The following is a 26,843-nucleotide window of genomic DNA, read 5'->3' as shown; positions in this document are numbered from 1 at the left end:
AATATGTCTTATGGTAAATCCAGAGCTCTGATCTAATGCTCTGACCAATCGATCCCCACAAGCCCTATCCCCAAGGAGAAATTCAACTCATGTACATTCAGCTAAGGTACTAAGCTTTCTTTAATCCTTACTCTGATTTCTGGCAAGGGAGCACCTTGGCCCCATTTTGTAGATGAGGAAACTGACATTCAAGGAACCGAGATGCCTCACTGTAGGGCCCACAGGAACCGAGTAACAATTGAGAATGGACTCAAGTTTTTTGACTTGGAGTCTGCTGTGCATTTCTCTGTCTCATTCACCATGTCTGCATCCTCAGGGGTCGTTTCCCCATCTTTAATTGGGACCGTGGGCATTGAATCAAGCTTTCCTGGATGGAAGAATGAGATTCAATTGAAGACTGCAAAAAACCAAGAGGCGGGTTTTGAAACCAGGTCATCTCTTGAGCAGCAACCCGTATCACGTGATTTTCAACACTGATAATATCACTGTGGGGAGCAGGGGTGGGGTAAGTGTTGTTTAATATCGCGGGTTAACTTGTGTGTGGCAGAAGAAGTGCAGAATGGATCCTGAAAATTTTAGTATTCCTAACGTGATGCTCAGAGCCTTCCCAGGAGACATTCTTGGAGAGGAGAAGGGAACATGACACAGAAGGACTTGTAACAAGGGCAGCGAGATTAAGATTTTGAAAACACTGAGTTGTGTAAATTATGCACAGAATAAAAACCCTCTGCAAAGAAATCCAGACTCCCCTGGCATCCTGGAGCAAATACCTCCTTAGTGCTGAGACCCAGAGGTATTTTAAAAGATAGACTTGCCTTATAGTTGAGGAAGAAATATGCAGGTGCATAAAAATCACATTCCGGAATTACTCGAAGATGATTTGTCAAGGTCACTCAAAGTGGGAACCCACATTCTAGGTCTCTGTCTACAGACCTCAATCTGTATAAAACTAGATTTCATGAACATGCAGGTACATGTCCTTATGCGAGCATGTAATGTGATATATTAGGAAGAGAGGATTCGAAAGTTACTACTGTGGAGCTAGTTTAGTCCCACTGTTTCATTTGTACAAAGATTTTGAACTTCACATGGGTCTAATGGACCATGCACTCTCACACGGAGACCAGAAATCCACGGGCCTCCCCTTGTCCACTGTCCCCTGCAAAGACAGTGCTGGAATCATCTCCGCAACAGGGTCTGGGGAACATCAAGGTCCAAAGGTCACACAGGAACAGGAAACTGGCTTTCACACACTTTCAATACCAAAGTATACACCAGCAAGTCAATTCTGCAGACTTTGGGTGACCAAAGATAACTCTGAAAGTCGCTGCTCTGTGGGTGTGTCTGCATAGCCGGGTCACCTGGACAGGAGACAAGGGTACTCCTGAGGAGGGTTTGGAGGGGCTCCCAGGCTCCCACCACCCACATGAAAAAGAAGACCTTTATTTCCATCCTTGGCATGAAGCACCAGGGTCCTTAAGCCTGCTCTCACTGCCTGCCATGCCAGTCCCTGTGTGTGTATCTAAAGAGGTTAGCACATCTCGGGTACACAGACCACAGCTTCCTCCATTTGCTCAGGGCCTTAGAGGTCCGAGTATCATGGAGATATTGCTTCACTTCTCCTTAGGGTGTCCACATCAAGACCCTGGAGCCATCTTACCAACCTTCCGGATCAGAGGGAGTGCTTCTGGGTAAGGGGTAAGTGTCCTGATGAGGGGGGCAGGTTTCTAGAGCGGAGCATCCTTTTACCAAACCTGGGACACACAGACACTTGCAAGCACACGCCCGCAGGCAGAGGAGCAGACGCAAATGACCAGTGGCCACCTCCACCCTCGCTATAGGGACACTCCTCACCCCCACGCACTTTAAATTGGAAGAATCCAGACTCACAGAGGCTCCCCTTAACCCAGTACAACCAGTTATCGTCTCTCCAGATTTTCAAGTTCCTTCTGTTGGTGCCTTTTACCTAAGTCAGCATGTTTCAAACTTTCAGAAAAGAAAAGGAAAAAAAAAAAAACCTTAGAAAATAAAAACCACTACTCCACCCAAATGATAAAAATCTCTTCAATTCTCCAAGCACAACATCTTAGTCTCCTCTTAACTCAGCACTGAGCGAGAAGTTGATTCCTTTGGGTTCTGGGGAATGGCGGGCTCTGCCAGTCCCCACCTCACCAGCCTAATAGTTTTTCCAGACTGACTCCTGCTTGGTGTTGCGGGACAGCCTGGAAGCCGACTCCTGGTCCCATTCATTGCTCTCGGTCCTCTAAGGTCAGTCACTTGAGGGGGTGTCCCTCCTCCCTGCTCCCGGCCCCACTTCTCGCTTCCAGAAGGAGCAGGCAATCAACACTTCTGAAGTCTGACTCGAAACCCAGACCCTCGGCCACCCCTCTGGGCTGCATTTTGCAACTCAGACCCAGGCGCGAGGTGTGTGGGGTGACGCGAGGGGGGGGGGGTGGATTTGGCAGGGCGGTCGCCGGGGCCGTGGGCTCAGCGCCGGCCACCGAAGGAGAAGGGGCTGTGCAGAGCGCGGGACCCTCTTTGGGAAACCGTGGAGCGCGCCCTGCCCCCGGAGTCGGCGCACGCCGGGGCGCGGAGAGCCGGGGCCGGGGGCTGGGGCCTGGGGGGCGGCGCGGAGCGGGGCCGCAGAGAGACCCCCCTGCCGGCTGAGCGCCGAGGCCCGCCCGTCAGTCCCGGGGAGCCGGGAGCTCCCGAGCGCCGAGAGCCGGCAACGCAAATACCAAGAGGAAGGGAAACCAGCCCGCGCTGACATGTAAACAGGGGATTCCATCTGGAGGAGCCCGCTCAGACAGACCCCCAGACACACTCACTTGCACCCCGATCCGCCTGCAACCCATCCACTTGCCCGCCCCAGGGCCCTCCAGGCGGGGACCAGAGCTGGTGGCGGCTGCATCTCCCGCCCCCGTCGCCTTCGGCCTCGGGTAAGAAGAAGCCGGCCGCCGGGCCAGTGCCCGGCGCCTGGGCCAAGACGCCCAGCTTGCCCGGGGGTGGGGAGAGTGATGGACCCGGGGGTCCCCGGCCCCTGCCTTGGATCTGCTCCCGGGGTCCCCAGGTTTCACGCGGACCTCCGTCCGCAGCCCGGCCCGCAGCACGTACGAGCGGGCCGGACGCGGCTTCGGGACAAGGGGTGCGGGGGGGGGGTGGGGGGGGGGAGATCGCTGTCGGTCGTGAACCCGGAGGGTCGCGCCCGCGAGTGAGACTCGCCACCGGAGCGCGGGAGGAGACGGCGCGAAGCCGGGGCACGGAAGGAAGGGAGAGTGGCCACGTCTTCCGGGACCCCGGCGCCCAGCGCCAAGCCTGCCCGCTGCCTCGCCGCCCCGGCCGGCCCCGCCGCTCCCGCGCCCACTGCCCAGTCGCTTACCTTAATAGTCCCGTCCATTTGGCCAAGTCTGCAGCCGAGCCCCCCAATATTCCACACATTGACCCGGTTACAGCCTGACCTCGCAGCCCCTTCGGATTAGCCCGGCGCGGCCTCCCTGGCGCCCTGGGCCCTCCCTGCGTGCCCCCCACGAGCGCCCTGCCCTCGCTCCCCTGTGCACGTTTGTTGTTGTAGCGGAGCGAAAAAGAGACAGTTAACCGGATGAAACTTTTTTTTCAGCTAATTTTGGGAAGTGACTTCACTTTGCGAATCGGGGAGGAAGTCCTATCTCTCTCTCTCTCTCTCTCTCTCTCTCTCTCTCTCTCTCTGTCTCGCGCTCTCCTCTCTCTTCTCTCCCCTCTGCTCTCTCCCTCGTCTTCCCTCCCCCCACACCCCCTCTTCCTCCCCTCTGCTGGTCCTGCTTTTCGCATCACACACACTATATAAATATACCCGGAGATGCCCAGATACATTCGTGCGCAGCGCACACAGGATACTTGCTCCTGGGAGATAAGAGAGAGCTGGGAACAATGCCGGGGTCCACGCCCGGCGCCCGCGCCCTGATTCCCGCAGTCTGCACCCCCACCCCCAACACCTTCCCCCAAAGTCCAAAACCAAACGCCTTTGGCCTCCTTCCTTTTCCCGGGGCCGTTGGCCGAAGGTGGCCCTCTTGACTCATTCCCTTTCCGTTTCTTCCCACAGATAGGTTCATTAATGCTTTTTCCAGCCGGAGTAAACTTATGGGGGGGGGGGGTTCAGTTTACTCGGGCTGGGGATAACCTGGAGCCTACTGCCCGGGAAGATCCGGACTCAGACCGAAGGAAACCAACCATTAAAAAAATGCATCCAATGGGAATTTTTCCACTCGGCCCCTCGGCTGCCGAGTCGCGGCAGACTCCGGGAGCTATTTCACCGGCCGACGCGGACTCGGGGCGGTTTCGGAAGGACCCCACCATCGGGGGCGAGGACTAGGCTCCCAGTGCATTGTTAGCAGAAGGGCGCCCTCCGGGCGGCGCGCCTCGGCCCTTTGCTCCTGGAGAGCTCCCGGCGCCGCCCAGGGCCAGGACCCGCAGCACCATAGGCCACTTCTCCGCGCCTTCTAGGGTCCAACCCCTTGCACTTTACCTGGACCAGATGGCCCAAGTCCCAGCGTTCGGCCAGAGCCGCCTATGCAATGCTACTCCAAGCCCCAAGAAACCTACGCTACCGCGGGACGTTCCCTCCACACTGGTCAACAGGTCTGCAGAGCGCAGCACTCAAGATCGCGGCACCGTCATCCCCACCCAGCCGTGAGGCCAGCCGACTTTTGGCCCGCCTTGTCGGCCCCCGCCACCCGGAGACCTCCCCCCGTCTTTCTGCAGTGCCGCCGAACCCTCCAGTTGGGGCAGCCTCAGGAGTCCGGCGCGCAGCGAGGAGACATCCCCCCACCCCACTCCTCCCCCAGGCGCTCTCGGCCTGACTCCCTTCTCCCCAACCTCCCAAACAGGTTACCTTGTCCACGCTCTCCAGACCACGCTTTGGACTTTTTCACTTTTATTTAAGAGTCCACCCGGGGAAGGAGGAAAAAAAAATCCAGAGGAGATCCGAGTCAATTGAAAAGAAAAAAAAAAAATTCAAAAGGGTGTCCACAGCGGCGAAAAAGGTGACTTATTAATTCTTTATTTCTTCTGGAGCAATTGAGCCAGAAAGCTAGCTCGACTCCCTCCCTCCCTCCCCCCACCCCCTCTCGAAATTAGTCTCATCAATTCAGCTCCAATTTTGGGTTCGAATACAGACGCGGGTCTGAACGTGACCAGACCTGGAGTGGCGGGTGCAGCCTGCCAGCAATTGAGACTCGGTGTGCGTATGGGGGAGTGGGGTGGGGGTGGGGGGGGTGGGATGGGGGCCGGGCCGACCCCCCCCACCTCCTGTCTGCTTCTCAATCCAGGGGTCTGCTCCGGGGCTCCCCTGGGACCGCCACATCTGGTTACCGCTAGCGGGGTCAGTTTCCCCCCCCCCCCCTTTGCCTGGGGCCACCAGTTCTGGAGTTCAATTAAAAGAAATCAGGCTTAACCCTTTCCTCCCCTAGGCCGACCGCCTGCCCTCTCACTCTTCCCTTCAGCTTTTCCACATGCTTTCCAGAGAGGAAAGAGGTTAAAGGGAAAGGAAGAATGAATTACATCCTTTCAAACCCCAAATTGTTTCCTTTTCAGCCCAGACTCTGTCGACCTTCAAACGACAACAGGGCTTTCAGGAGGGTGCGGGGAGACCACTTCCCACCCGAACCTGGCCAAAAACCCGGCACCCCCAGCCACATCGGCCCTCTTTCGGGCAGAAGGGATTCCAACTCCACCACCCGGAGGCCCCCTTCCGGGTCCTGGGCAAACACTGAGGTTGCTAATGGCCACCCCACTGGAGCCGCTGTTCCCCCTTCCTGACGCACTCCTCCAAGTGCTTGAGAAGGCTCCTCTATGGCAAAAATGTTGTCTGGGTCTCTCTTCCCAACTTTTATTGCGCAAAGATCCTATTACCTTCACTGCACTGATCAGTACAGTTACCCCAGTAAGCCTAGCACCCCCAATTCCTTGCAGCAGCAGCTGTCTCTCCCATTGGGAGTTGCTCAATATGCAACTAGATTAAACTGAGGACTTGCCCTCCTGTTTTCACCGTGGAGCTCAATAGCACTTTCTGTTTCTCCCTGAAAACCAAAGCTATGGCAATTTCGTAATTTTGAAGATGGGGGGCAGGGGGAGAGGGAGAGTGGAGGCTGGCGTTGGCATAACGGTCACCCTTTGTGACTTACTGACTGGCACCCCTGCCATGCCTTTTGCTCCTTCTGAGCCCCCCCCCCCCAGGAGGAGCTCCTGTCCATTCACAAGGTCCTCCACCCAGAAAGGAGAATCCTCCTCCCCCCCCCCAACTGGGAACAACAGCTCTCTGAGGCATTCCAGACTCCCTCCACCCCACACTGACAGGCTGGTGGGCAAGTGTGCCCCACTTATGTAACTCTGGGTTTGCCGCTCAGCTCCTGCTGCTGCTTCTATTTTCAATCCTGAAGGGGGGAAAAGCCCTAACCAAACACAACAGTAAACAAGTCTGCCCTGTTTCATGTGGTTACCACCAGACATCTGGAAAGATGGTTTGATCCTGGCAGCTCACATTGTTTTCACGAGCAGCCAAAGAGAATATTTCGAATGTTTGCATTGAGACAAATTGATAGAGAGCCTGTGGTGAAGCCGGCTACAAATGAAATCTGTCTTTGAGTTGGGGAGGGGAAACCCCTCCCCTTCGCCCCTCTCTCCCGCCCCTTCTCTCTCCCCTTCCTCCCTTCCTCTCTCCTCTCCTAGCATAGTCAGGGACTGGTTACCCCAGCCCACACACTTGCACACACCCTCTTTCCTGGCTCACCAGAGACTGTCCTGCCGGCTTTTCCCAGACTGGGCAGGGCTGGTGACCCGCGGCCAGTGCCTGCTACCAACTGTGCCCATTCCACCAGCCCAGACCCACGTTCAAGTCAGGGAGCCCTCACACAAAGCCAAGGAAGCGGGGCCAACATTTAAAACAAAAGCTACCAGGTCTGGGGGTGGGGGGGGGCAACAAAACAACTCACCACACATGTCTAAGCCTAGGGTCACGGGCAGAAAGCACGAACACGGAGGCGAGTATTTAGGAAATATTTGGGTTTTGAGCTTTTTCGCTGGAACTTCGGGGCTATGACTTGCCTCGCACCATCCGCACTTGACAGTATTTTCAAACATGCGGAAGTCCTGCTTCCCGCGGGAGGGGAGCGGCTGGGCGAAACGTGTCTTGGCTCTCTCAGTGTCAGCCCTTTTGACCGGGTCAAGCCTTTCCAGACGCGACTTCCTGGGCTTCTTTGGTCCCAAGCCCAGGTTGGGGGTGGGAGGACGCGACAGTCGGAGCCGGGTCCCCAGGGTGCCTCCGGACCCGGGTCACTTGAAACCCCGAAAGATGCCAGGCCTGGCACAGCTTGTCGGGCGGATCCTTTCCCCTGCGTCCTCCCTACTCCCCCGCCCCTCGGGTCCAGCTCGGCCTCTGCGGGTATTCGAGCTGGCAAAGGAGGGGGGGGGGGAGAGAAGGGGGAAGGGGGGAGAAGCGGGGGCGCGGGGGAGGGACGGGCAAGCGAGCGCCAAAACTCCAGACTGCACAACTGCAGCTTCAAGTGTCTGGCCCCTCGCTCGAGGCCATAATTAATTTGAGATTTATTTTTATTGGAGAACTCGAGTCTCGTCTGACCTTAGCCAAACAAGGCAGCTCGAGCCGCCCCTGGATGCGCTTGAATGCCGGGGAATATTTCTGCAGGAAGGCTCTGCAGGCGCGCCTGCTTTGAATTTGTTTCTCAGACTTCATCTACTCACAGATTGAAGGAAGATTTAGAGCCTCTGCTCGCCCTGCCCGCTCCCCACGCTCGTTCTTGCCTTAGCGCCAAGCGGGTTCAAAACGCTACGTGGGAGGCCGCGGCGGCGGCGGGAGGGCCGGGGGGCCGGCTGGCCCGGCTGGGGGAGGGTCTCTGCGCCCAGAGCCCGAGGCGCTCGGGGCCGGGTCCCCAGACCACGCGGCGTCGACTAGGAAATCCCAATGGAGTCCGAGGCCGACCAGAGAGCGCAGGCTGACAAGAGGTGGAGACCAGCCAGGTGCCGGGACTCTCACCCAGCGGCGGCGCCTAGACTGGGGCTTGGGGTGGGGGCGGAGGGGGGGTGGAGAGGGGAAGGGAGAATTTCATCCCCTCCAATCTCCGTCCTTCCTGCCTCCCGGCCGCCCCACATGGCATTTATTCTAAGTACAGACCTGTGTCCTTGCAGCCCCTCTGCAGGACCTGTTGGCCAGATGCTGCCCCTGGGCCGTGTGGTGGTGAACATTCTGGAGCTCTAAGCCTCCTTTGGTCTGGTGCGTGGTGTGCATGCTGGTGTCTCCTCCAGCATGCAGCAGGGGCTGAACCAGCAGGGTAGGTGGTGAGGGAGTGAGTGTAAGGAGTAGGGCAGATTCGCTAAGGGGGGAAGTGGAAGACCCTGACCGTCTCGTGGGCGGGCGAGGGACCCTCCGAGTTGTGCCCCTCGCACTGGGATCGACTGCGATTTGCATAGCACTGGGCCAGGATTCCTCCTGGGTCTCCTGCGTGCTCCACCCCGTAGCTGCAAGTTGGGAAGTCCAGGTTGAAAGCCTCGCTGGGGGGCCAAGCTCCTAGGGTTTGAATTCTGGCTCCGCACTTACCAGCTCTGTAGGTTTGAGCAAGCTCCTTAACCTCTTTGTGCCTCAGTGCCTTCATCTGTACAGTGGTGTTATAATAGGACCTACCCCTGGCGGTCAGCACAGTTCTGTCCTGAGCACCACCCCTTACAAGCTGCGCTCCGTTAACCTCTCAATACCTCGGTTTCTCATCTGCAAAATGGATTACCTCCTGGGGTTGGTATTAATATTAAAGGAGTTAGTATAAATGCAATGCTTAGAACAGGACCTGGCAAATGTAAGGGGTACCTTAATGGTACCACCATTATTCACTTACTGCGTGTTATGGCCTTAAAGAGTCACTCGTGTTCCTTCGCTCCCTGCCCATTGCTCTTTCCAGCCTCATCCCCACTCTAAGGGCTGTCCTGCGCATAACCCCCTGAGCACTCTGGGGGGGGTTCTCAGAGCCCAGATCGCTGCCGGGTGGACAGGGTGCCCTTGACTGCTGCGCCCGGCTCGGCTTCAGGCCCTGGGCCTGGGTGCCTGGGCTCTCAGTGTTTGTCAACAACCTCGGAGCCGGGTGCCTGACGCGCAATGGCAGGGGCTTGGCAGCCTGGGACTGTTTGTGCCCCTCTGGCAAATGGTCGATGTAGGGAGCCCGCGGAACAGACCCAAGATTGTCCCTGCCACGCAGACCTTTCGCCGCCGTCAATGCACCCCTTTGTGCAACAATACAAACTTTGTGGCTGCTGAAAAATCCATTTTTCCCCCTTGAAAAGAGCTCCTGCGGCGAGCGGCTCCTTTGGCTGCCCACAGCTCCTGGACTGCATCCTCTCTCCCTGCTCCCCACTCCAGACCGCTCCGCTCTCCTGAGCCGGTTTGCTTTCTCTCTGACTCCGGGCCCGGGTCAGTCTCCTGGGCTCCCACTTGCCCCTCTAGGCTTTGTCATCCCTGAGGTTTTGGATCCCCGAGTGTGTGCAGACCGGGGTGGAGGAGTGGCTGGGGGCGGGGGTGGGGGGGGAGGGCACTTGCTGTCTTTGGGGCCGGGCTGGAAGTGAGAACTCCCTAAGCTTCTGGAACTGGGCGTGGCGGGGGTGGGAGGGGTCACAGCCTGCCTAACCTCTCCGGAAAACTGGACTTAACGAACCCCAGCGCGCTTTAAAGCCTCCCGGTGTACGGTGTACGCCCTGTCTCTTCCTGGGGGCCATCGGTCCAGCCATCTATTCATTGATTGTCGATACATGGAATCACTTATTTTTCATTCATTCATCATAGATTAAACACCTCTTCCCCGCCAAGGCTCCGGGACCCGGCCTCCTTCAAGTGACTATAAAACTCCTTTAGATCTTGGGAAGGGGTGGGAGTCGGGACACGAGTACCTCGTGTCAACAAATTTCCCTTTAGAGAAATGGGAGGAGGGCTGGACGCTAAAGTGGCTCTCCCCCAGGGTCGAACCCCATGGAGGTGGCCACGGGCCGGCAGACTGACCCACACTGTGGTGGCATTCCCCGATGCCGGAGGGAGCTCAGCTTGGGCAAGCAGGTGGGGGTGGGGACCTCAGGGGCGGAGTTTCAGGGAGAAGGGGGCGGGGCCGGGACCCGAGGGGTAGGTTTTCAGAACCGCGGTGGGCCCTTTCTCCTCCGACCTGGGACTCCGACTCGGGCTGGCCCCGGCTCTCGGGGCTGCTACCCGGAAGGAAGGAGGTCGCGCCTGGGTCCCAACCCCGGGCACCCTCAGCCCCGCCCCGCTGGCGCATTTTCATTTAAACGTGCAACCCAGATGTCCTGGCCTCGGTTTGTTTACATTCTTGGGAACTGTTGTGAGTGGGAAAAAAGTTCTATATTCTGTCAAATGTAGCAGTGTGCTCTTTGGAGGGCGGGTGGGGCCAAGAGAGGTGGGCTTCAGGACCGATGGGGTGTAGAGCCGGTGGGAGAAGCGCGTCGCGTTCACACAGCCGCGTACACACGCCCAGAGGCTCATGTGCACGCTCCCCAGTACACGCAGACCCTTACTTTGAAACCTGTTGTGCGCCAGCGGCGCGGGCGCAGGACCCACTGGGACCCGATGCTGGCTCGCAGGTCCGCCGACTGGCGTCTCGGCTTTCCCTGCCCAACCTCATCGCGCTCACCCACTTCCAGTCTCCGATCAGTGCCTACCGAGAGCGTTCCTCCCCAGCCAAGGATTCCCGAGGGTCTGTGCCACCCTCGGGTGGTCGGGAGCACCCCAGGCTCCAGATCCACCCGCTGAACCCTCCACCCCTTTTCCCGGGGAAAGCGGGGAGCAACCACAGGCCCGGTGGCAGAGGGGCTGGGAGTCATTACCTGTTTAAAGACGCTGTCATGTCTTACCTTGACGTAAGACGACGTGTCGGGGACTGTCTGAAACATCCTCCGTTGGTGAGGAAGGGTCAGGAAGGCCCAAGAACCAACCTGGGTGGGAGAAACCTCAGTCACCCGAGAGTACAGCATGGGTGAGACGGTGGTGGGTGAGGGGGCAGGTGGTTGGGGAAGGAGGCTGGATGGCTCTGATCGCCCAGACCAGAAAGGGAGGATCCCCGTGGTCAGGTACTGGGAGCCAGTTCTGCGTCTCCGCCTCCCCACTTCAGGCTAAGGGATGGCGAAGGTTGAGAGCCGGCTCAAGACGGCCTGTGGCTTTTCCTTGCAGTCCTGTAACCCTCCTCTATCCACAGATGAGACCACCCACCCCCACTCTGACCCCGGGCCTGGGTACTTTCACACCTAGGGACACAGGGGCCCCTCTGAGCCGGAAGAGAGAACCCTGCCCTGGTAGGGGTAGGTCTCCCCACCAATGCAGCCCAAAGCCCCAGGGAGCAGATATTTACAGAACTGCCAAGCTTGGGCCCTCAGGGCACAGATCTTCAGCCTGCCTCCCCAACCACCTCAGGACTCCACCAGTGGCCAGCTGCCCCCCCTCTTCCCTGCTAGTGGACTGCTTGGGGAGGACGACTGGCTGAAGGTCCTAGAGATCTAGGGAGGCCCTTTCCCCAGCCCCGGCTCCTTAAAAGAGTTTTGAAGGCAGAGACCAAGATAGTGAATGACGCAGCCGCATTTCTAGTGGCAGGGGAGATGGTGTGTGAAGTCTGAATATTTGGGCTAGCGGGTGCAAAAACCACCCTAGATGCCAGGTGCCTCTGGGTGAGTCTCTCACTGCCTTGCCAAGTCTGGCCCTCTTGCCTTCCTTCTCTTAAACCATCTTTAACGTGGCAGCCTGCAGCTTCTCCGGCAGCCAATGTGTTTCTGATAAAGCACTTTTCTCCCCACTAACAGATTCCAGCTTTTGGCTCCTGAAGCCACAACACACACACACACACACACACACACACACACACACGAGTTCAGGGACCAGGTACGTTCCTTTGGGCTCCTAAATACCTCTTTCCTGCCTCTGTCTTCTCCCGGGAGTGTCCCCGATTTTGTTTGCAACTTGGAGTGAAATTTGCAAGAAAAGTGGGGGGGGGCTGGGAAGGAGAGAAAAGAAAGCCCCACTCCAGAGAATGAGAGAAAGAAAGAGTCCCAGAAAGCATCCCATTTCCCTACTGCAGCTGGAGCAGGGAGAGGCGCCACCACCCTAAGTCCCCTCAGAGATCCCCCCTACACGAACACTCACCTTAGACACCCTCGTCTGTTTGGCCAGCGGCAGCCGAACTCCTGAAACTCCAGGATGTCTGAGCTCTGAGTGCTAATTCTCTGCTACCAGACCCCCCCGAGATCCTTGGTGGTGCCAGAATTAAACCTGCAGGCTGCCCGGAGTCAAGCTGCACCTTTCTTTGCAGTGTATCCAGACCGCCAGCCTGGGTCCCAGCAGGAGCTGGGGGGCCCGCAGGAACCGCTGGGCTCCTCTGTCTGTGCGCCCTGCCGCTTTCCTCTCTGCCGCCTCTCTCTGGCTCTCTTCGTCCCACTCCCCCTTCCTCTCTCTTTTCCCGTCTTTTAATTTGATTTCCGTTTTCTTATCAATATTTCAACTGCTGTCTGATGAATTGTTCTAATAGACAGCCACCCGTGTGTGCCCCTAGCTGCTTTTCCAGAAACCTCCCGATGTTGCTAGGAAATGTCAAGGAACACTAGAAACCACACACATATCGCAGACGTAAAGCCAAGAGGAGACGTTGGGACCCAGGCCTCCTTTCATTTGATTATTTACTTTTTAAATGATCGCTATGCAAATAATTATTCCTAGGACTTACATAGTATGAATGAGGTCCTCTTTGATTTTTCAAGCCCTGAAGTTTGGCTTACTTAAAGGTTACCTTTCCCTTTATGTGGACCTCCCCTGAATACATCTTTTTCTGATCCACATTTTCCAGGCAGCATCTATAAGAGCAAGGTGATTTGCAAATGTCAGGGAAACAACCCTATTATGGAGTTTTAATTTCAAAACCACAACATTTAACAACACCCTCTCTAAGGAGGCATTTCAGGGTCCTCGAATTTGTGTTGTGTTTTTCTTTTCTTTCTTTCTTTTTTTTTTAAATTTTGGAATGTTGCTCATTTCTTCACTCTAAGACGTGGCCTTGAATGGGGCTCCGATTGCCGATTGCCGAGTCTGTGCTCACATTCACTCTCTTTTAGTTGCCCAATCCAGGGCCATTCTCCACAAAACAGCCCGGCCTCGGCCTCGAGAGGAGTTGCCAGTGTTGCTCCCTCCCTGGCGGGTGGTTTTCACACCCTGGAGCTGCTTCTGAGTCTCCAGTAACCAGGAGCTTCAGCACCAGCTCCCCACCCCCCCAGAACGCTTGGCAAAGACCAGAGCAGATGAACTTGGGAGGGAGAAGCAGGGGGGGTGGTGACAGGTAAAGGTAGAAAGTGTGTCAGTTTGTAAGAGCAAAACCACAGTTTTGTGTACCTCTGAGAATTAGCCTCAGTTGCTCAAGCTTTGTTCTTTCTCTGGTGCCTAGACCCCTGACTGTTTTGGTTCTGGACACTGAGAGAATTAATTCAGTACCTGTTCCCTTTTCTCTGCCTCCCCACTCCCTACCCCTCAACTGGCTCTGGAAATTTCTGACCAAGAGCAATTGCTAGGATTCCATTTCTGGAGAAAGCACACTTATCACCCAGATCTCCCCATGTGGGGGGTATGAAGACTGGCGGCAGGGTTATTCATTATTTCCTTCTCAACAATATCCCGATTTTTCTCTCCGTCCTTCCCCCAAAGCTCAACATATTGAAACATTTTGCTGCTTACTAGGAGCAGCCAGGAGAGCTATGAGGTGAAAGGCCAGCCTGGGACCGTGACTGGGGCTGCCTGGGCTGGGGGCTGATGGCCAGGCTGCCCCCTCCCAGCACATTCCTGACCATTGCTTAGGAAAACAAGACAGGCTTGCGGAGGGGAGGGGACTGAAGTACAAGAACCAGTGCCCCCAAAATTTTGTTCCTGGGATTCTTGGAGAGATCCTCTTGCCTCCCAAAGGGAGCAAACACTATTCCAAGCAACCACAAATAAAACAGAAGGTGCTCCTGCATCCTGTACCGATGTCGTGCATTTTAAACAGAGGTCTTTTCAGGCAAGTTGGAAATTTGAAAATGAGGGCTTCAGCTATATTAGAGGAGGTGAGCACTAAACAAATTGTCTAATTAATACCTCACCATCCAGATTAAGTTTCTCCAGCCTTGGTCTTTTGTCATTTTCTTTTCACCTCCCTAGTCTCCTTTCTTTTCTTGGAGGGGACTTGTAAGAGATCACTTGAGTACTTTCTCCAGATTTCACAGTTGTTATCACAGATTTTAAATTCTTCCTTCTTTATGTGTCACAGGTGCTATCACGTCCTTATTTGTAGACCTATATACCTGAGGTTTGCCTCTCTTCACTGGATTGTAAACTTCCTGAAGGCAAGCATTGAGTTTGTTTTGTTCATTGCAGGATACCAGTGTCCACTGAAATCGACAGGCAGAGAAGTGGGGCAATTACTTAACCACATGTCTTCTTTCTGAACAATAAGGAGGGGGGGGGGAAGGAAACATACAAAACAAAACCATCCTGTTGTTATTAAGGGCAAACTGACAGGGACAGTTCCCTTGAGTATACTAATTCATTTTCTGCTTTGCAGGGTTGCATGAAATCAGTGCTCGTGTGTTGGCTTCCTTTTTACATACATGGTTTAACCAGGAATCCTGAGATCATCCCTCTGCCCAAGTACCATGGGTATGGTCAGCTGATGGGGGTGTCCTCCCCTAGTTTGGTACCCAACTCTTCAGGTTGTGTGTGTGGACACACACACTCAGGTATGTGTCCTATTTCTTCCTCTTCCTATAATTTTAAGAGCCAGAATGAGCATTCACTCCAAGGATCATGCATATAATAAAATCTTGGTGGTCCTGGGAAAAACAGATGAGCTGATCTGGATTCCCTTCCAACTGGGGTTTCAGAGCTGGACATAGACCTGGAAGCCTGCCATGTTTGTGTACGTGAGGGGGTAGGGTGGGTTAAGGATGCCGAATGGGAGAAGTGCCTGCAGCCCCAACCACCCGTCTGGGAATAGGGAGGTGGGGTACGATTAGAACCCTGGCTATCTCATCCTCTGGGAAGATACAGCCAACTCCCTTTGTCACCTGGAGCCTTCAATTTGACAGAAGAAAATTGCTGAAATTGGTAACAGCTGCCATAAGGAGGAGCCTAAGAGAGGAGAGAATGAAGGGAAAGGGGCAGGAAGACTCATTAAAGCCAGCTTATCCCTCTAACTGCTTCCAAAGGGAAAGGGTTGTGGGGGGGGGGGTTTGCCCCATAGTTATTGCTGCCTCACCAGCTCATACCAGGCTGCTTCCTTGGGTCATAGAGTTGTAATCCAGAGCCTGGTCATTAGCAAGTGACCCTGGTACAGAGTTTAGGAGGGTGGGAGATTGGAATCCAAGAAACGCTCCCAGCAGGGGAAGGGGGGGCTCTTTATCTGGGTGGTGCCACCATGGGTTCTATGACAATTAGGACTCAGCTTCCTTATTTGGCTAATGAGAGAGCTACCATTAGATCATCATGAGATGCCTTCCGATTAGAGTATGCTATAATTCTGTGAGAGTGTTTAACTTGGGAAAGGATGTGAATCAAAGGCAAATTAATGGTCTAGGGTTAGACAGAAACTTTGGGTTCCAGTTTTAGCTCTGCTCCTGATGAGTAGTGTTATGAACTGAATTGTGTCCCCCCTGAAATTTATACTCAAAAGCCCTTACCACCAGTAATTCAGACCGTGAATGCATTTGGAGATAGAGCCTCTAAAGAGGTAAATAAGGTAAAATGGATGGACCCTAACCCGATAGGACTGGGGTCCTTATAAAGAGATTGGTACACAGAAATGTGGAACACAGAAGAAAGACCATGTGTGGGCACAGTGAGAAGGCCACCATTGGCAAACCGAGGAGAGAAACTTCAGGAGAGAACACACCTGCTGGCACCTTGATCTTGGACTTCCAATCTCCAGAACAGTGAGGAAATAGATTTCTGTTGTTTAAGGCACTAATACTTTGGTATTTTATTATGGCAGCCCTAGAGAACTAGGTATTTTGCCATGATTTGGTTTTTCCAAGCAAGTAAAAGAATTGACAGGGTTGCCACACTTTACTCAACTCTTCTGGAACCCATTGTGATGATAAATATCTATTTATTGCATATCCACAATGTTTCTGGCCATGTGTAGCCTTGTGTGTAAAGCAATATTCTGGTCTTTGTGGTTCTTTCCACCTCCCCTCCCCACCCCCCAAAATGGCTTAAACCTCATTGAGTTTCAATGTCCTCTATATTTTCTATTCCTTTCGCTCTTAATGACGGGAAGGAAGGAAGTTGCTTCCTGCTCCTCTAGCAAGCAATTTCAGATTTTAAAGGGTAGCCAACGAGATGTCACGCTCCTTATCTCTCATTATTTGTGTCCTCTTATAGCCCTTGCCAGGCTGCAAACCTAGACTGAGCTCCTGGAAATTACAAGGAGAAAGAAGTGGGAAATCTGCTCAGGGAGATAAGTCCAGGAAATGGAGGCAGTGAGTAGAACGGGGTCCCCTAAGAAGAGCTGGCCGACGGGGGCACTTTGGAGTTTGAGATGTGTGTGAGCTGGTCAGGCCTTTGATTCCTATCATATACCAACACACACACGCACACATACACGCTGCCATTCACACGTACTCTCAGTGTAAAAGGGGATTTTGGAATGGGGGAACATGGGGTGCAAAACAAAGAGCATTCAGAGCAAGGACGGAGAACCAATGGATTGAGAGATCAGTGATCCGAATGGGTGCAAGAGGAAGGACTTCTCCCAGGCTGACAGATTCATCCCTCACCTCTAGCTGAAGATTAGACATATATAAAGCTTCCCAGGACTGCAGATGAAGAGATGAGGTCACTGGAGAATGGATGAGACCAAGCATTAAAGCAAAGAGGAGCCCTAAGACCAAAGACTTTTATATACATTATATTCTTTCCCTCTGGTCCCTTAGCAAGTTTCTCTCCTCCTTAAGTTATCTCTTCATGAATGTCAATTAGTTAATTTGATTTTATTAGCTAACCCTGAGCCCTGCTCTAGCTTAAATTTTTATAATTCTAAAGAGCCTATTCCTAGTCTCATCTATGGTTATACGTATTTTGTAGGTTATTGGGAGACATTCTTTCTCCTGTTCCTGTTGAAAAAACTGTGGTATTCATCCTTCATAATAACTCTAGTAAGGTTTCCGTGTGGCTTCAGTGTCTTCTGATTGAATGGAATAATTCATTCATTCATTTTCAGGGGAAGGGTCATGAGAAGGACCTGAGTGATATCACTGAGAAGGCAAAGGTTTGCAAGGACTGTATTATCTTTGCTCTGTCGACTTGGACTTAACCCTAAAAAAAGAGGAAAGAGAACAGAATTAATGAAAGCTTCAAGTTCGGGGTCATGTGTAGAAGGAGTCACTACCACAGTTTAAGGAGAATGAATCAGTGACTTTAAAGGCTTCCAGGCATAATTGGATGGAGTGGGACAGTCAGTGTGTCCTCTGCAACTCTGAAGTGGACGATGATTGTCTTAGCTGAAAACGAAACAAACCCTTTGGGACGCTGTTGAGAAAAATGCCAAAGAAGAAAAAGTGTGCCCACTCTGGCCACCGAAGACACTAGAGCAATGCCGTCTGAAATACAGATGCCATTTTCATTCTTCTCTTCTTGCCTTCAGAACCCCAATTTACAGAAGAAAAAAGAAAAAAAAAACCTTAGACAAAAGTCGAGAAGGGCCAATACTAGTTACTTTTGGCACAAAGGTCTTGTGGTATGTTTTTTAATGGAGGGGGTGGGAGTGGGGTGAGGTGTGGGAGGTATTTGAGTGAGGAGAGAGATCAATAATATCTCTGATACTAATGTCTAAGGATAATCGTTTGAGAATTGAGATGCTTTGACCAAGTACTTCCAACCTCTAGACGGAAAAGACGCTGTGTAAATACTTGTCTGATCAAATACTGGTCTGATGTGTCATTATTGTTTTTTTCAGTGACCCTCAACTTTGATAGATGGGGACAGTGGGGTCCTGGAGAGAGCATGGTCACTTAGCATTACTTCGATGCACGTCACAGCCGAACACAAAACAATGTCCCCCACTTAACACAATAAACACTGGGGACTCACTGCCTTGTGAGTTCCTCTGAGGGAACCTGCTTTCCCTAGATAAGAGATCAAAAGTAGAGGGTATATTTTCATTTTCTGGGTGTCTGTCTTTAAATCAGGCTTAGTGAAGCAAGGTGTCTCCTAGATTTTTGGTTGAGGGCAAGGGGACACAGGTTTTTTCCAAATCTTATGTTCTCTTTTTAAAAGGTCAGATTTGTGAGTGACACAGGGATGAACTGAGCAACTGTGAAATTCTCATTGCTTCAAAGTGACTGGGTATTGTGGAAATGGAAAGAATAGGAAATTATATTTCACACTCTATGAAGCCTTCTTGCTGCTGCTTCTGGTGATGGTTTTGGTTCCATCTTATAAAAATGGACTAGAATGGGAGGGGCAGGATAAAGCGGATCTTGAAGAAGATCCTACTGCCTCAAAGGTGGGTTGGCCTGTGTGGCTACCAGAGCACATGCGACTTCAAATTGAGCTAGTTCTGCATGTCCTTTATTAACTCAGCTAGCCACTCAACTAGCTAGCTGTTTTGTCCTTTTGAGATCCCTATATCCTTTTCATTCTGCTAAACGCTTTATATAAGCTCACTGGCAGTAAGAAATTAGAGCCAGGGAAGAGGGTTCCCGCTGAAAATTTTATGGATCAGCTGAGACAAGGGTCAAATGGCTACCAGGACTTCAGCTACTAGCTTGGGAAACCAGTTATTCCAATTTTTTTTTTAACTGAACCCCTAGATGATTCTCTTCAAGTTCACTCACGGTAGAACTTTAGCAAGTTTTCTGAAATGGTTTCCCTGTAAGGGCTGACAAGGGCTGATGGTCAAATTTTCCAGCTGGGGAGGCTTTTCGATTTGGAACCAAACTGAATTTTGGCTTGCATCTCTAGAAAAGAAACTGGTCATGGCTGTGGGGCCCAGAACCCCGAGAGATGATAAGCATTTGCAATCTTGAGCGCTTATCTTCTCCTGTATCTGGCCTTCTTGCATTTATAAAGTAAATCGGGAAATCTCACTACAACAGGCTTTCCTGTGAGGAGGCTGGCATTTCCTGCCTGCCCCACTGGGGACAGGAATGGAGGGAACACACTGCTGATGTTCAGGTTTTCCCATTTCAGCCCTGCAGCTGCTGCGGGGGTTGGGGTGGGGGGTGAGGGGGGAAGAGGGCACCCATCCAGAGATCAGCAATGGTGTGAATTCGAGCTAAGGAGGTCATTGTTTTCCTGATACACTTTTCATACAGCTTTCTTACACATAAAAGAAAAGAAACACCCATTGTTACTTATTTGAACACACACACACATGCCCAGGTACATATTCTGCATATGTGTGTTGCATGGATACCCAGCTGTCTTGCTTTGATGAAATTCTTACTTCTGACAAACTGCCATTAAATTGGTTATCTTAAAATATAACCATTTGCATTTTGTTGCACCAGGGAAATATTCATGTAAATTCCATGGTTTGACATCTTAAGGGGCACCTGGGTGGCTCAGTCCGTTAAATGCTCGACTTCAGCTCGGGTCATGATCTGGCAGTCCGTGAGTTCAAGCCCCGTGTTGGGCTTTGTGCTGACAGCTCAGAGCCTGGAGCCTGCTTCAGATTCTGTGTCTCCCTCTCTCTCTACCCTTCCCCCACTCATGCTCTGTCTCTCTCTCTCTCTGTCTCTCATAAATGAATACATGTTAGAAAAATTTTTTTTAAGTTTGTAAACAAATAATGCTTTTGTAAAGAGAAGTACCTCTCCTCATTTCTTGCACTTATCTTTAGGGTAAATTTTATTCCGTTTCTGATATATGTGCTATTGAAAAGATCACATGTATTAATAAAAAATTTCACCTATTGCTTCTATCAAAGATGTGAATGTATGTAGAAAATCTGATCTTGTTCTATTATAGTATTTATATCACAAATTTTACATAGCACTTACAGTCATGTGTGATTGGACAAACCCTAGAGAAATTCACACTCAATTTCTGAGATGAAGAAACAGAATCTTAAATAGAAATTACTTCTTTTTTCATGGCAACATTTAAATATGTTATTTCATTAAGCAACATGATTATTGTTAGCACCATCTTTTACATGGTGAAATTGAATCATACATTAGAAACCTGAATCTCTTAGAATCATTAATATATTACTTAAGTAATGTGTTTTAGACATTATCTATAATTATGTAAGTAATTTATCAAACTTTGCAGGGGGAGTCACAGGGCCTGGCTAGAACTCAAGTCTTTTCACTTCTTTTTTTTTTTTTAAGTTTATTTTTTATTTATTTTGAGAGAGAGAGAGAGAGAGAGAGAATACCAAGCAGGCTCCATGTTGTCAGCACAGAGCTGGGTGTGGGGCTTGAGCTCATGAACTGGGACATCATGACCTGAGCTGAAATCAAGAGTCTGACGCTTTAACCAACTGAGCCACTCAATTGCCCCAACTGAGGTCTTTTCACTTGTACTCTTCTATTGCCTTGTTGAATTTCTATGAACATGGTACATGAAATTGACAAACTTTCCATCTCCTTTAAGTGGTGGTGGGGTTGCTCAACATCAATGACAATTCACTGATTTCAGAACTCCCTTCTCTCTTCTTCCATGGTTAGAACACCTAGTGTTGCTTTCTGTTTGCTTTCCCTTTATCCCAGGAGGAAGGGTTGCAAAGATAAGAAAGATAGCTCATATATACTCTTCACCTACTTTTTCTCATGTTCCCGTATTACATAACCATGGTGCCATTCATTGTCAAAGCTTAGCATTTGTTCAGTACTATTAAATAAACTTCAAACTATTCAGATTTCATCAGTTTTCCTGCAGTGTTCTTATTCTGTTCATGGGTCCAGTCCAGGACCCCATGTTGTACTTTATTGTCAAGTGTCCTTAACCTCCTTATATCTGTAGTAGTTCCTTGGTCTTTCCTTCTGTTGCATGACTTTGACACTTTTGAAGAGCATTGGTGAGGTATTATGTAGAATGCCTCTAATCTGGGTTTGTCTGAAGTCTTACTATGATTAGATAGAGTTATGTATTTTGGGGAAGAATACATAGGAAGAATGAGCCTTTTATACCACATCATCCTGGAGGGTCCATGACATTGATGTCTTATTACTGGTGATGTTGACCTTGAATACTTGGTCAAAGTGGTATTGGCCAGGGTACTCCACTACAAAGTTACATATTTTTTCCCTTCACAATTAACAAGAATTAGGAGGGAGATACTTTGTCATTAACAAGTATTTGGTGGAGGGGGGGAGGCGAGGGAATACTTGGAGTACCATGCAAATATCCTGTTTTTCCTTACCTTTTTGCTCACTAATTTTAGCATCCATTGGTGGATTTCATCTTAAGCAATAATTACTGTGGTGTTCTAATGATGACTTCACTCATTCCTTCTACATTTATTAATTGGAATTCTTTTTAAAAAAAGAATTGTCCCTTCTCCTTTCTCTCTCCATTTCTTTTCATTTCCTTCCTCCCTTCCTTCCTTCCTTCCTTCCTTCCTTCCTTCCTTCCTTCCTTCCTTCCTTCCTTCCTTCCTCCTTTCATCAGTATGAACTTATGGATATTTGTTTTATTATTTGGATTGCCATCTATCACTACAATTTATTTTGTTGCTCCAATTTCAGATTGCTTCACTTGGGCCATTGGGAGCTCTTTCTGAATTTTTTCCTTTAGCATCTCCTTATTTTCTGGCACCACGCAGTGCTTCAGGATTATCTTATATTTTCCCTGCCCCAGGCCTGCAATCATTTGCTTCTCCAAGGATCCCTGGTTCCTTGGATTGAGAATGGTATTTAGAAACCAAGATTAGAGGTTTAGTTGTGCTACTTGCTACTAGGGGTTACAGCCGTAGTCCCTCTCAGCAGACAGAACAAGGAAATATGTCCTAAATATACACACATATCTAGATTCCTTTCTGTATCTCTCTAGTCTGCTAGCGCTGCTATAATGGAATGCCACAGAAGGAGTGGCTTCAATACAGAAATTTATTTCTCACAGTTCTGGAGGCTGGAAGTGCAGGATTAAGGTGTTGACTGAGTTGGTTTCTTCTGAGGCTTCTCTCCTTGACTTGCAGCTGTCCAAGTCTTTCTCTATCTTCCTATAAGGACATCAGTCATCTTGGATTAGGGCCTCATCCTTAAGATTCATTTAACTTCACTTATGTCCTCAAAGGCCTTTCTCCAAATATAGTCACATTGTGGGTTAGGACTTCAGTCTATGAATTATTTGGTCCATAGCAATCTGTATATATATTTTAAAACGAGCTAATGCTGATACCGCCAGCTCAGTGCTATACGGCTCATTTTGGAATTTCCTCTTTGCTTATGTGTAATTTCTGTCTGCAGCAGTGAGGAATCTGGCACTTACTATCTACAATATATTTATTTATTTGTTCAACCGTAGCATACCTATGAAGCCCTTCCAGAATGGCTAATCCATGCCCTTGGGAGAAACAGATTCACCCAACTAAAGTGTAGCAGTTTGGTTCTTTTTATATATGGTCCTTTTTATGTTTAGCTTTACAGTGTTTGGTCAACACACTGTTTCCCAAAGTTACTAGGTCCCCTTTCTTACTCAACCTTTTGGTGTGGTTATGTCAACCACTTACAATGCGTTGGGTTCAGCTGTCATGGAATGAATTCCATCTGGGGTTCTCCTAAAATTGGGGGTGAGTTTTTCAGTTTCCATACAGTAAAACTCACTGTTCTGTATCGCATCAGTGCAGAACTATACTACTGTTCCACCACCCCCCAAATTCTTTTGTGCAGCCCTTTCTCCCACCCCCAATCCCTGACAAGCACTGGGATTTGCTTTTCATCCCCAGAGTTTTGCCTGTTTCATAATATGAACTCATACAATATGTAAACTTTGGGTCTAGCTTCTTTCACTTGCAAAGTATATTTAAGATTTATTTATGTTGGTGTATGAATTAGTAATGCATACCTCTTCACTGCTGAGTAATATTCCATTGTTGCGTAGTACTCGCTGAATGGATGTACCACATTTTAGTGATCCATTCACCCACTGAAGGACATCTACGCCATTTCCAGTTGGGGTGAATATAAATAAAGCTATAAGTACTTGTATACAGGTTTTTGGTTGTATGTAAGTTTTCAATTTGCTTGGGCAAATATCTAGGAGTGGGATTTCTGGCTTTATGCTAAATGAACTTCTAACTTTATAAGAAACTGCCAAACTATCTTTCCAAGTGGTTGTGCCATTTTGTTTTCCTTTTTTTGTTTTTTAACGTTTATTTATTTTTGAGACAGAGAGAGACAGAGCATGAACGGGGGAGGGTTAAAGAGAGAGGGAGACACAGAATCTGAAACAGGCTCCAGGCTCTGAGCAGTCAGCACAGAGCTCGACACGGGGCTCGAACTCACATACCGTGAGATCGTGACCTGATCCGAAGTCGGATGCTTAACCGACTGAGCCACCCAGGCGCCCCAACCCATTTTGTATTCCTATCAGTAGGTTTGAGAGCTCCGTTTGCTTTTAATACTTCTGAGCATTTGGATGTAATTTGCACTTCCCTAATGACTAACCATTCTGAATAACTTTTCATGTGTGTGCTTGCATCTAAACATCTTCCTTGGTGAAGTGTGTTTTCATGTCTTTTGTCCAGGATTTTATTGCTAGTTCTTGTTGAGTTTTGAGAGTTCTTCATATACTCTGGAAACACAGCTGTTATCACATTTATGTTTGCAAATATTCTCATTCATTCTGTGGCTTGTCTTGTGATTCTCTTAACAATGTCTTTCTAGGGGCACCTGGGTGGCTCAGTAGGTTAAGCGTCCGACTTCAGCTCAGGTCATGATCTCATGGTTCGTGGGTTCGAGCCCCACGTTGGGCTCTGTGCTGACAGCTCGGAGCCTGGAACCTGCTTCGGATTCTGCGTCTGCATCTCTCTCTGACCCTCCCCAGTTCACGCTTTGTCTCTCTCTGTCTCAAAAATAAATAAGTGTTAAAAAACAAACAATGTCTTTCTCTGAGCAAGTTTTAAATTTTGATAAAGTCTAGTTTATATTTTTTCTTGTATGAATCTTGTTTCGGTTGTCATATCTAAAAAAATTCTTTGCCATACTTAAAGTCATGCATATATTTTCCTGTGTTTTCTGCTAGAAGTTGGATAGCTTTAAATTTTATGTTTCAGCCTATTATGTATTTTGAATTAATTTTTATATAAGTTGTAAGATATTTGTAGTGGTTCACTATTTAATTACTTAATATGTTCCATACAGACATCTGAAAGTTCAGCACTATTTGTTGAAAGGACTATCTTTTCTTGATTGAATTGCCTTGGTACCTGTTCCAAAAATCAAGTGACTGTATTTGTGTGGGTGTATTCGTGAGTATTCCATTCCATTCCACTGATCTATATGTTACCTTTTGCCAATACCACATTGCTTTGATTATGGTAGCTTTGTAGTGAGTCTTGCAATCATAGTGTGTATGGATGTCATGAATCCTGTGACTTTATTCTTTTGCAGGATTGTTTTGGCTATTCTAGTACCTTTGTCTTTCCATATAAATTTTAGAATCATCTTGATATCTCAACAGGACTGCTGGGGTTGTGTTTGGGATTGTGATGAACCTATAGTAAAACCAAGGGAACTGACATTTAACAATATGAAGAAACATAAAATGTGAGTGCATCTTCTAAAGAATTTATATATGTAACACTGGTGTTTATTGTTGCATCTGAACTTATTGTACGAACTTTTGCTCAACTTCGTCACTGGTGCCTAAAATGAGCCACAAATATCAATATTTAACCTTACATAAATGGTTCAGTGCAGGGACATGAAATGTAAACATATATTTACCCTTGATTATTAAGGGATAAAGGGTAATGATTCTCCAGAATGAGGTGTGAATCATAATGCAATGCTTTACATACACAATGACTTATTTGTGCCTATATTTTGATTATATTTACAATTAAAAAGAATTGTTTCCTTTTTTATCTATAGGAGAACTCCTGAAAAAATATGTAGAAATTTGAGTATATATTAAGGGCTCGGAAAATTGATTGACTAACAGAGCTATCAAGACTAAATTCACAACTACGTGTTCTATTAAATGTCCACCACGAGCAGTACTATGAAGGAATGTAGTATGGTGGGTAAGATCCAGCTTTGGGTCAAATAGACCTATGTTTGTGTAATGGCCCCTCATTAACAAAGGGTTCTAACAGGTCAAAAAATTTCAAATAAAGAATAAACTATTTCATGTATTAAAGTACTTAGCCCAATGTCTGGAACTTGATGCTCGATAAGTATTAGCTATATGAATAAACAGCTTTTTATCCTAGATGTTTCAAATATTTGTTATTGTCATTGATGAAATTTGGTTATACCAAACTCTAAAGAATTCAGTAGCTACAGTTGCTAAAGTGCATCTATTCTGAAATGTAGTCACATCCCCAGAAAAACTCTTAATTAGAAAAGAAAATCACGGAATTGTTTCCATTGAAATCAGTCTACATATAAGGGAGGTATTCAAAAATTGTTTTTCAGAAAAACCAAAAGTATAAGTGACTGAATGCTGACTGATTTTTGAACAGAGCTAGGAAGCTTGATAATTGAATTGCATTCAATTGACTAATTATTAAAGTCAGAAAGCTCTCTTTATTTATTGTCACACACACACACCCACCCACACATTGTGGTAGGTTGAAAAGCTAAATGTGTTTGGCTTTAGGAATTCATCCAGCTGAATTTATAAACAATTCTGTTTATAAAGTAGGACTGTGTCCTACTTTTAGATCCATAATCTGTCAGATTTGTGGAAACTGAGGACAAAAGGAAAGCGGTTTTCAGTGAATTTTCCCACTTGGTTAAGGAGCAAGGATAGGAACACACCATCTGATTCTCAGCCCAGAGTATTGTGCACAACTTGACCCTACGGAGTCAGTTTTTTTCAGGAAGTTCAGGACAGCTCCTCAAAAGCGACTAGGCAACACCAACTCGTGGGGACCCAGACACAGGTTCACAGGGAGTTCATGAAAGGCAATGGGCCACCTGAGCCCTAGAGGATTTGTTCAGGTGCACCCTGGCTGGGGGTTCTGGGACCTGGAAGAGCTTGAAACACCCTGGGCTCTCCATGGTGGGTAAGTTTGAGGCTCTCTTCTCGGATTCCATTTCCTGCCTCTAACGGCCACAGCTTGATCGTTGAGACTTAGCCACCCGTGACTGTTGAGGGAAATAGAGGGAAAATTGAGCTGCTGCTTGCGTCTCCTCTTCTGGCACCAGGGGCAGGGCCCAAGATAACTGAACCCGAGCCAGAGCTCGCCCTTCACTGTCACCCTGTGTGTGAAAACCATTCCGTGAGGATCTGGGACAGAGATTCTGAGAACCTTGCAGGAGAGATCCTTCTATGCTTATTTTTATTTTTATTTTTCCTTTGAGCTTAGAGATGAGCAACTCTGTCTGTAATGGAGAAAGACGAAAGTAATGCATAATAAAAGGGCACTCTTTTTTTTTAATGTTTATTTTTGAGAGACAGAGACAGAGACAGAGCGTGAGTGGGGGAGGGGCAGAGAGAGAGGGAAGCACAGAATCAGAAGCCGGCTCCAGGCTCCAAGCTGTCTGCACAGAGCCCAATGCGGGGTTTGAACGCACAAACTGTGAGATCATGACCTGAGCCGAAGTCAGATGCTTAACCGACTGAGCCACCCAGGTGCCCCAAGCGTTCTCCTTAATTCTAGAGAGGGGGCCGGGGAGTGGATATTGAG

At 49.2% G+C, this 26,843-nt stretch overlaps 1 protein-coding gene and 1 long non-coding RNA gene across 9 annotated transcripts in view; one reads left to right on the top strand and one right to left on the bottom strand.

Annotated features, from left to right (window-relative positions):
* FLI1 (Fli-1 proto-oncogene, ETS transcription factor) overlaps positions 1-12,402 on the bottom strand; it is a 145,393-nt gene extending 132,991 nt beyond the window's left edge. The window contains exons 1-2 of one of the 4 annotated variants that reach the window (XM_058687295.1): positions 12,167-12,402; positions 10,888-10,968 (exon numbers count right to left, since the gene is read on the bottom strand). In XM_058687295.1, coding sequence (XP_058543278.1) covers positions 10,888-10,926 — 39 coding nt within the window. In that variant the 5' untranslated portion in view covers positions 10,927-10,968; positions 12,167-12,402. Of the gene's footprint in view, positions 1-3,379; positions 3,718-4,867; positions 4,999-10,887; positions 10,969-12,166 lie in introns of those variants that run through there. The other 3 variants (XM_058687298.1, XM_058687299.1, XM_058687296.1) reach the window with 3 other exon arrangements.
* On the top strand, positions 1,566-25,420 carry LOC131487048 (uncharacterized). 5 transcript variants are annotated; one of them, XR_009249586.1, is made up of 8 exons: positions 1,566-1,698; positions 2,184-2,424; positions 2,779-2,939; positions 4,480-5,018; positions 14,604-14,778; positions 17,259-17,774; positions 24,668-24,753; positions 25,081-25,420. It is a non-coding gene; the product is annotated as an uncharacterized LOC131487048 (long non-coding RNA). The 5 variants fall into 5 exon arrangements; XR_009249582.1 differs by lacking the exon at positions 1,566-1,698 and having other exon boundaries at positions 2,069-2,424; XR_009249585.1 differs by lacking the exons at positions 1,566-1,698; positions 2,779-2,939 and having other exon boundaries at positions 2,069-2,268.
* Positions 25,421-26,843: the final 1,423 nt, after the last annotated feature.

Source organism: Neofelis nebulosa, chromosome 10, assembly GCF_028018385.1.
Source record: "Neofelis nebulosa isolate mNeoNeb1 chromosome 10, mNeoNeb1.pri, whole genome shotgun sequence".
In the NCBI taxonomy this organism is placed as follows: domain Eukaryota; kingdom Metazoa; phylum Chordata; class Mammalia; order Carnivora; family Felidae; genus Neofelis; species Neofelis nebulosa.
Note: the sequence above shows the minus strand (reverse complement) of the source record. Positions and strands in the feature narration are given on the sequence as shown.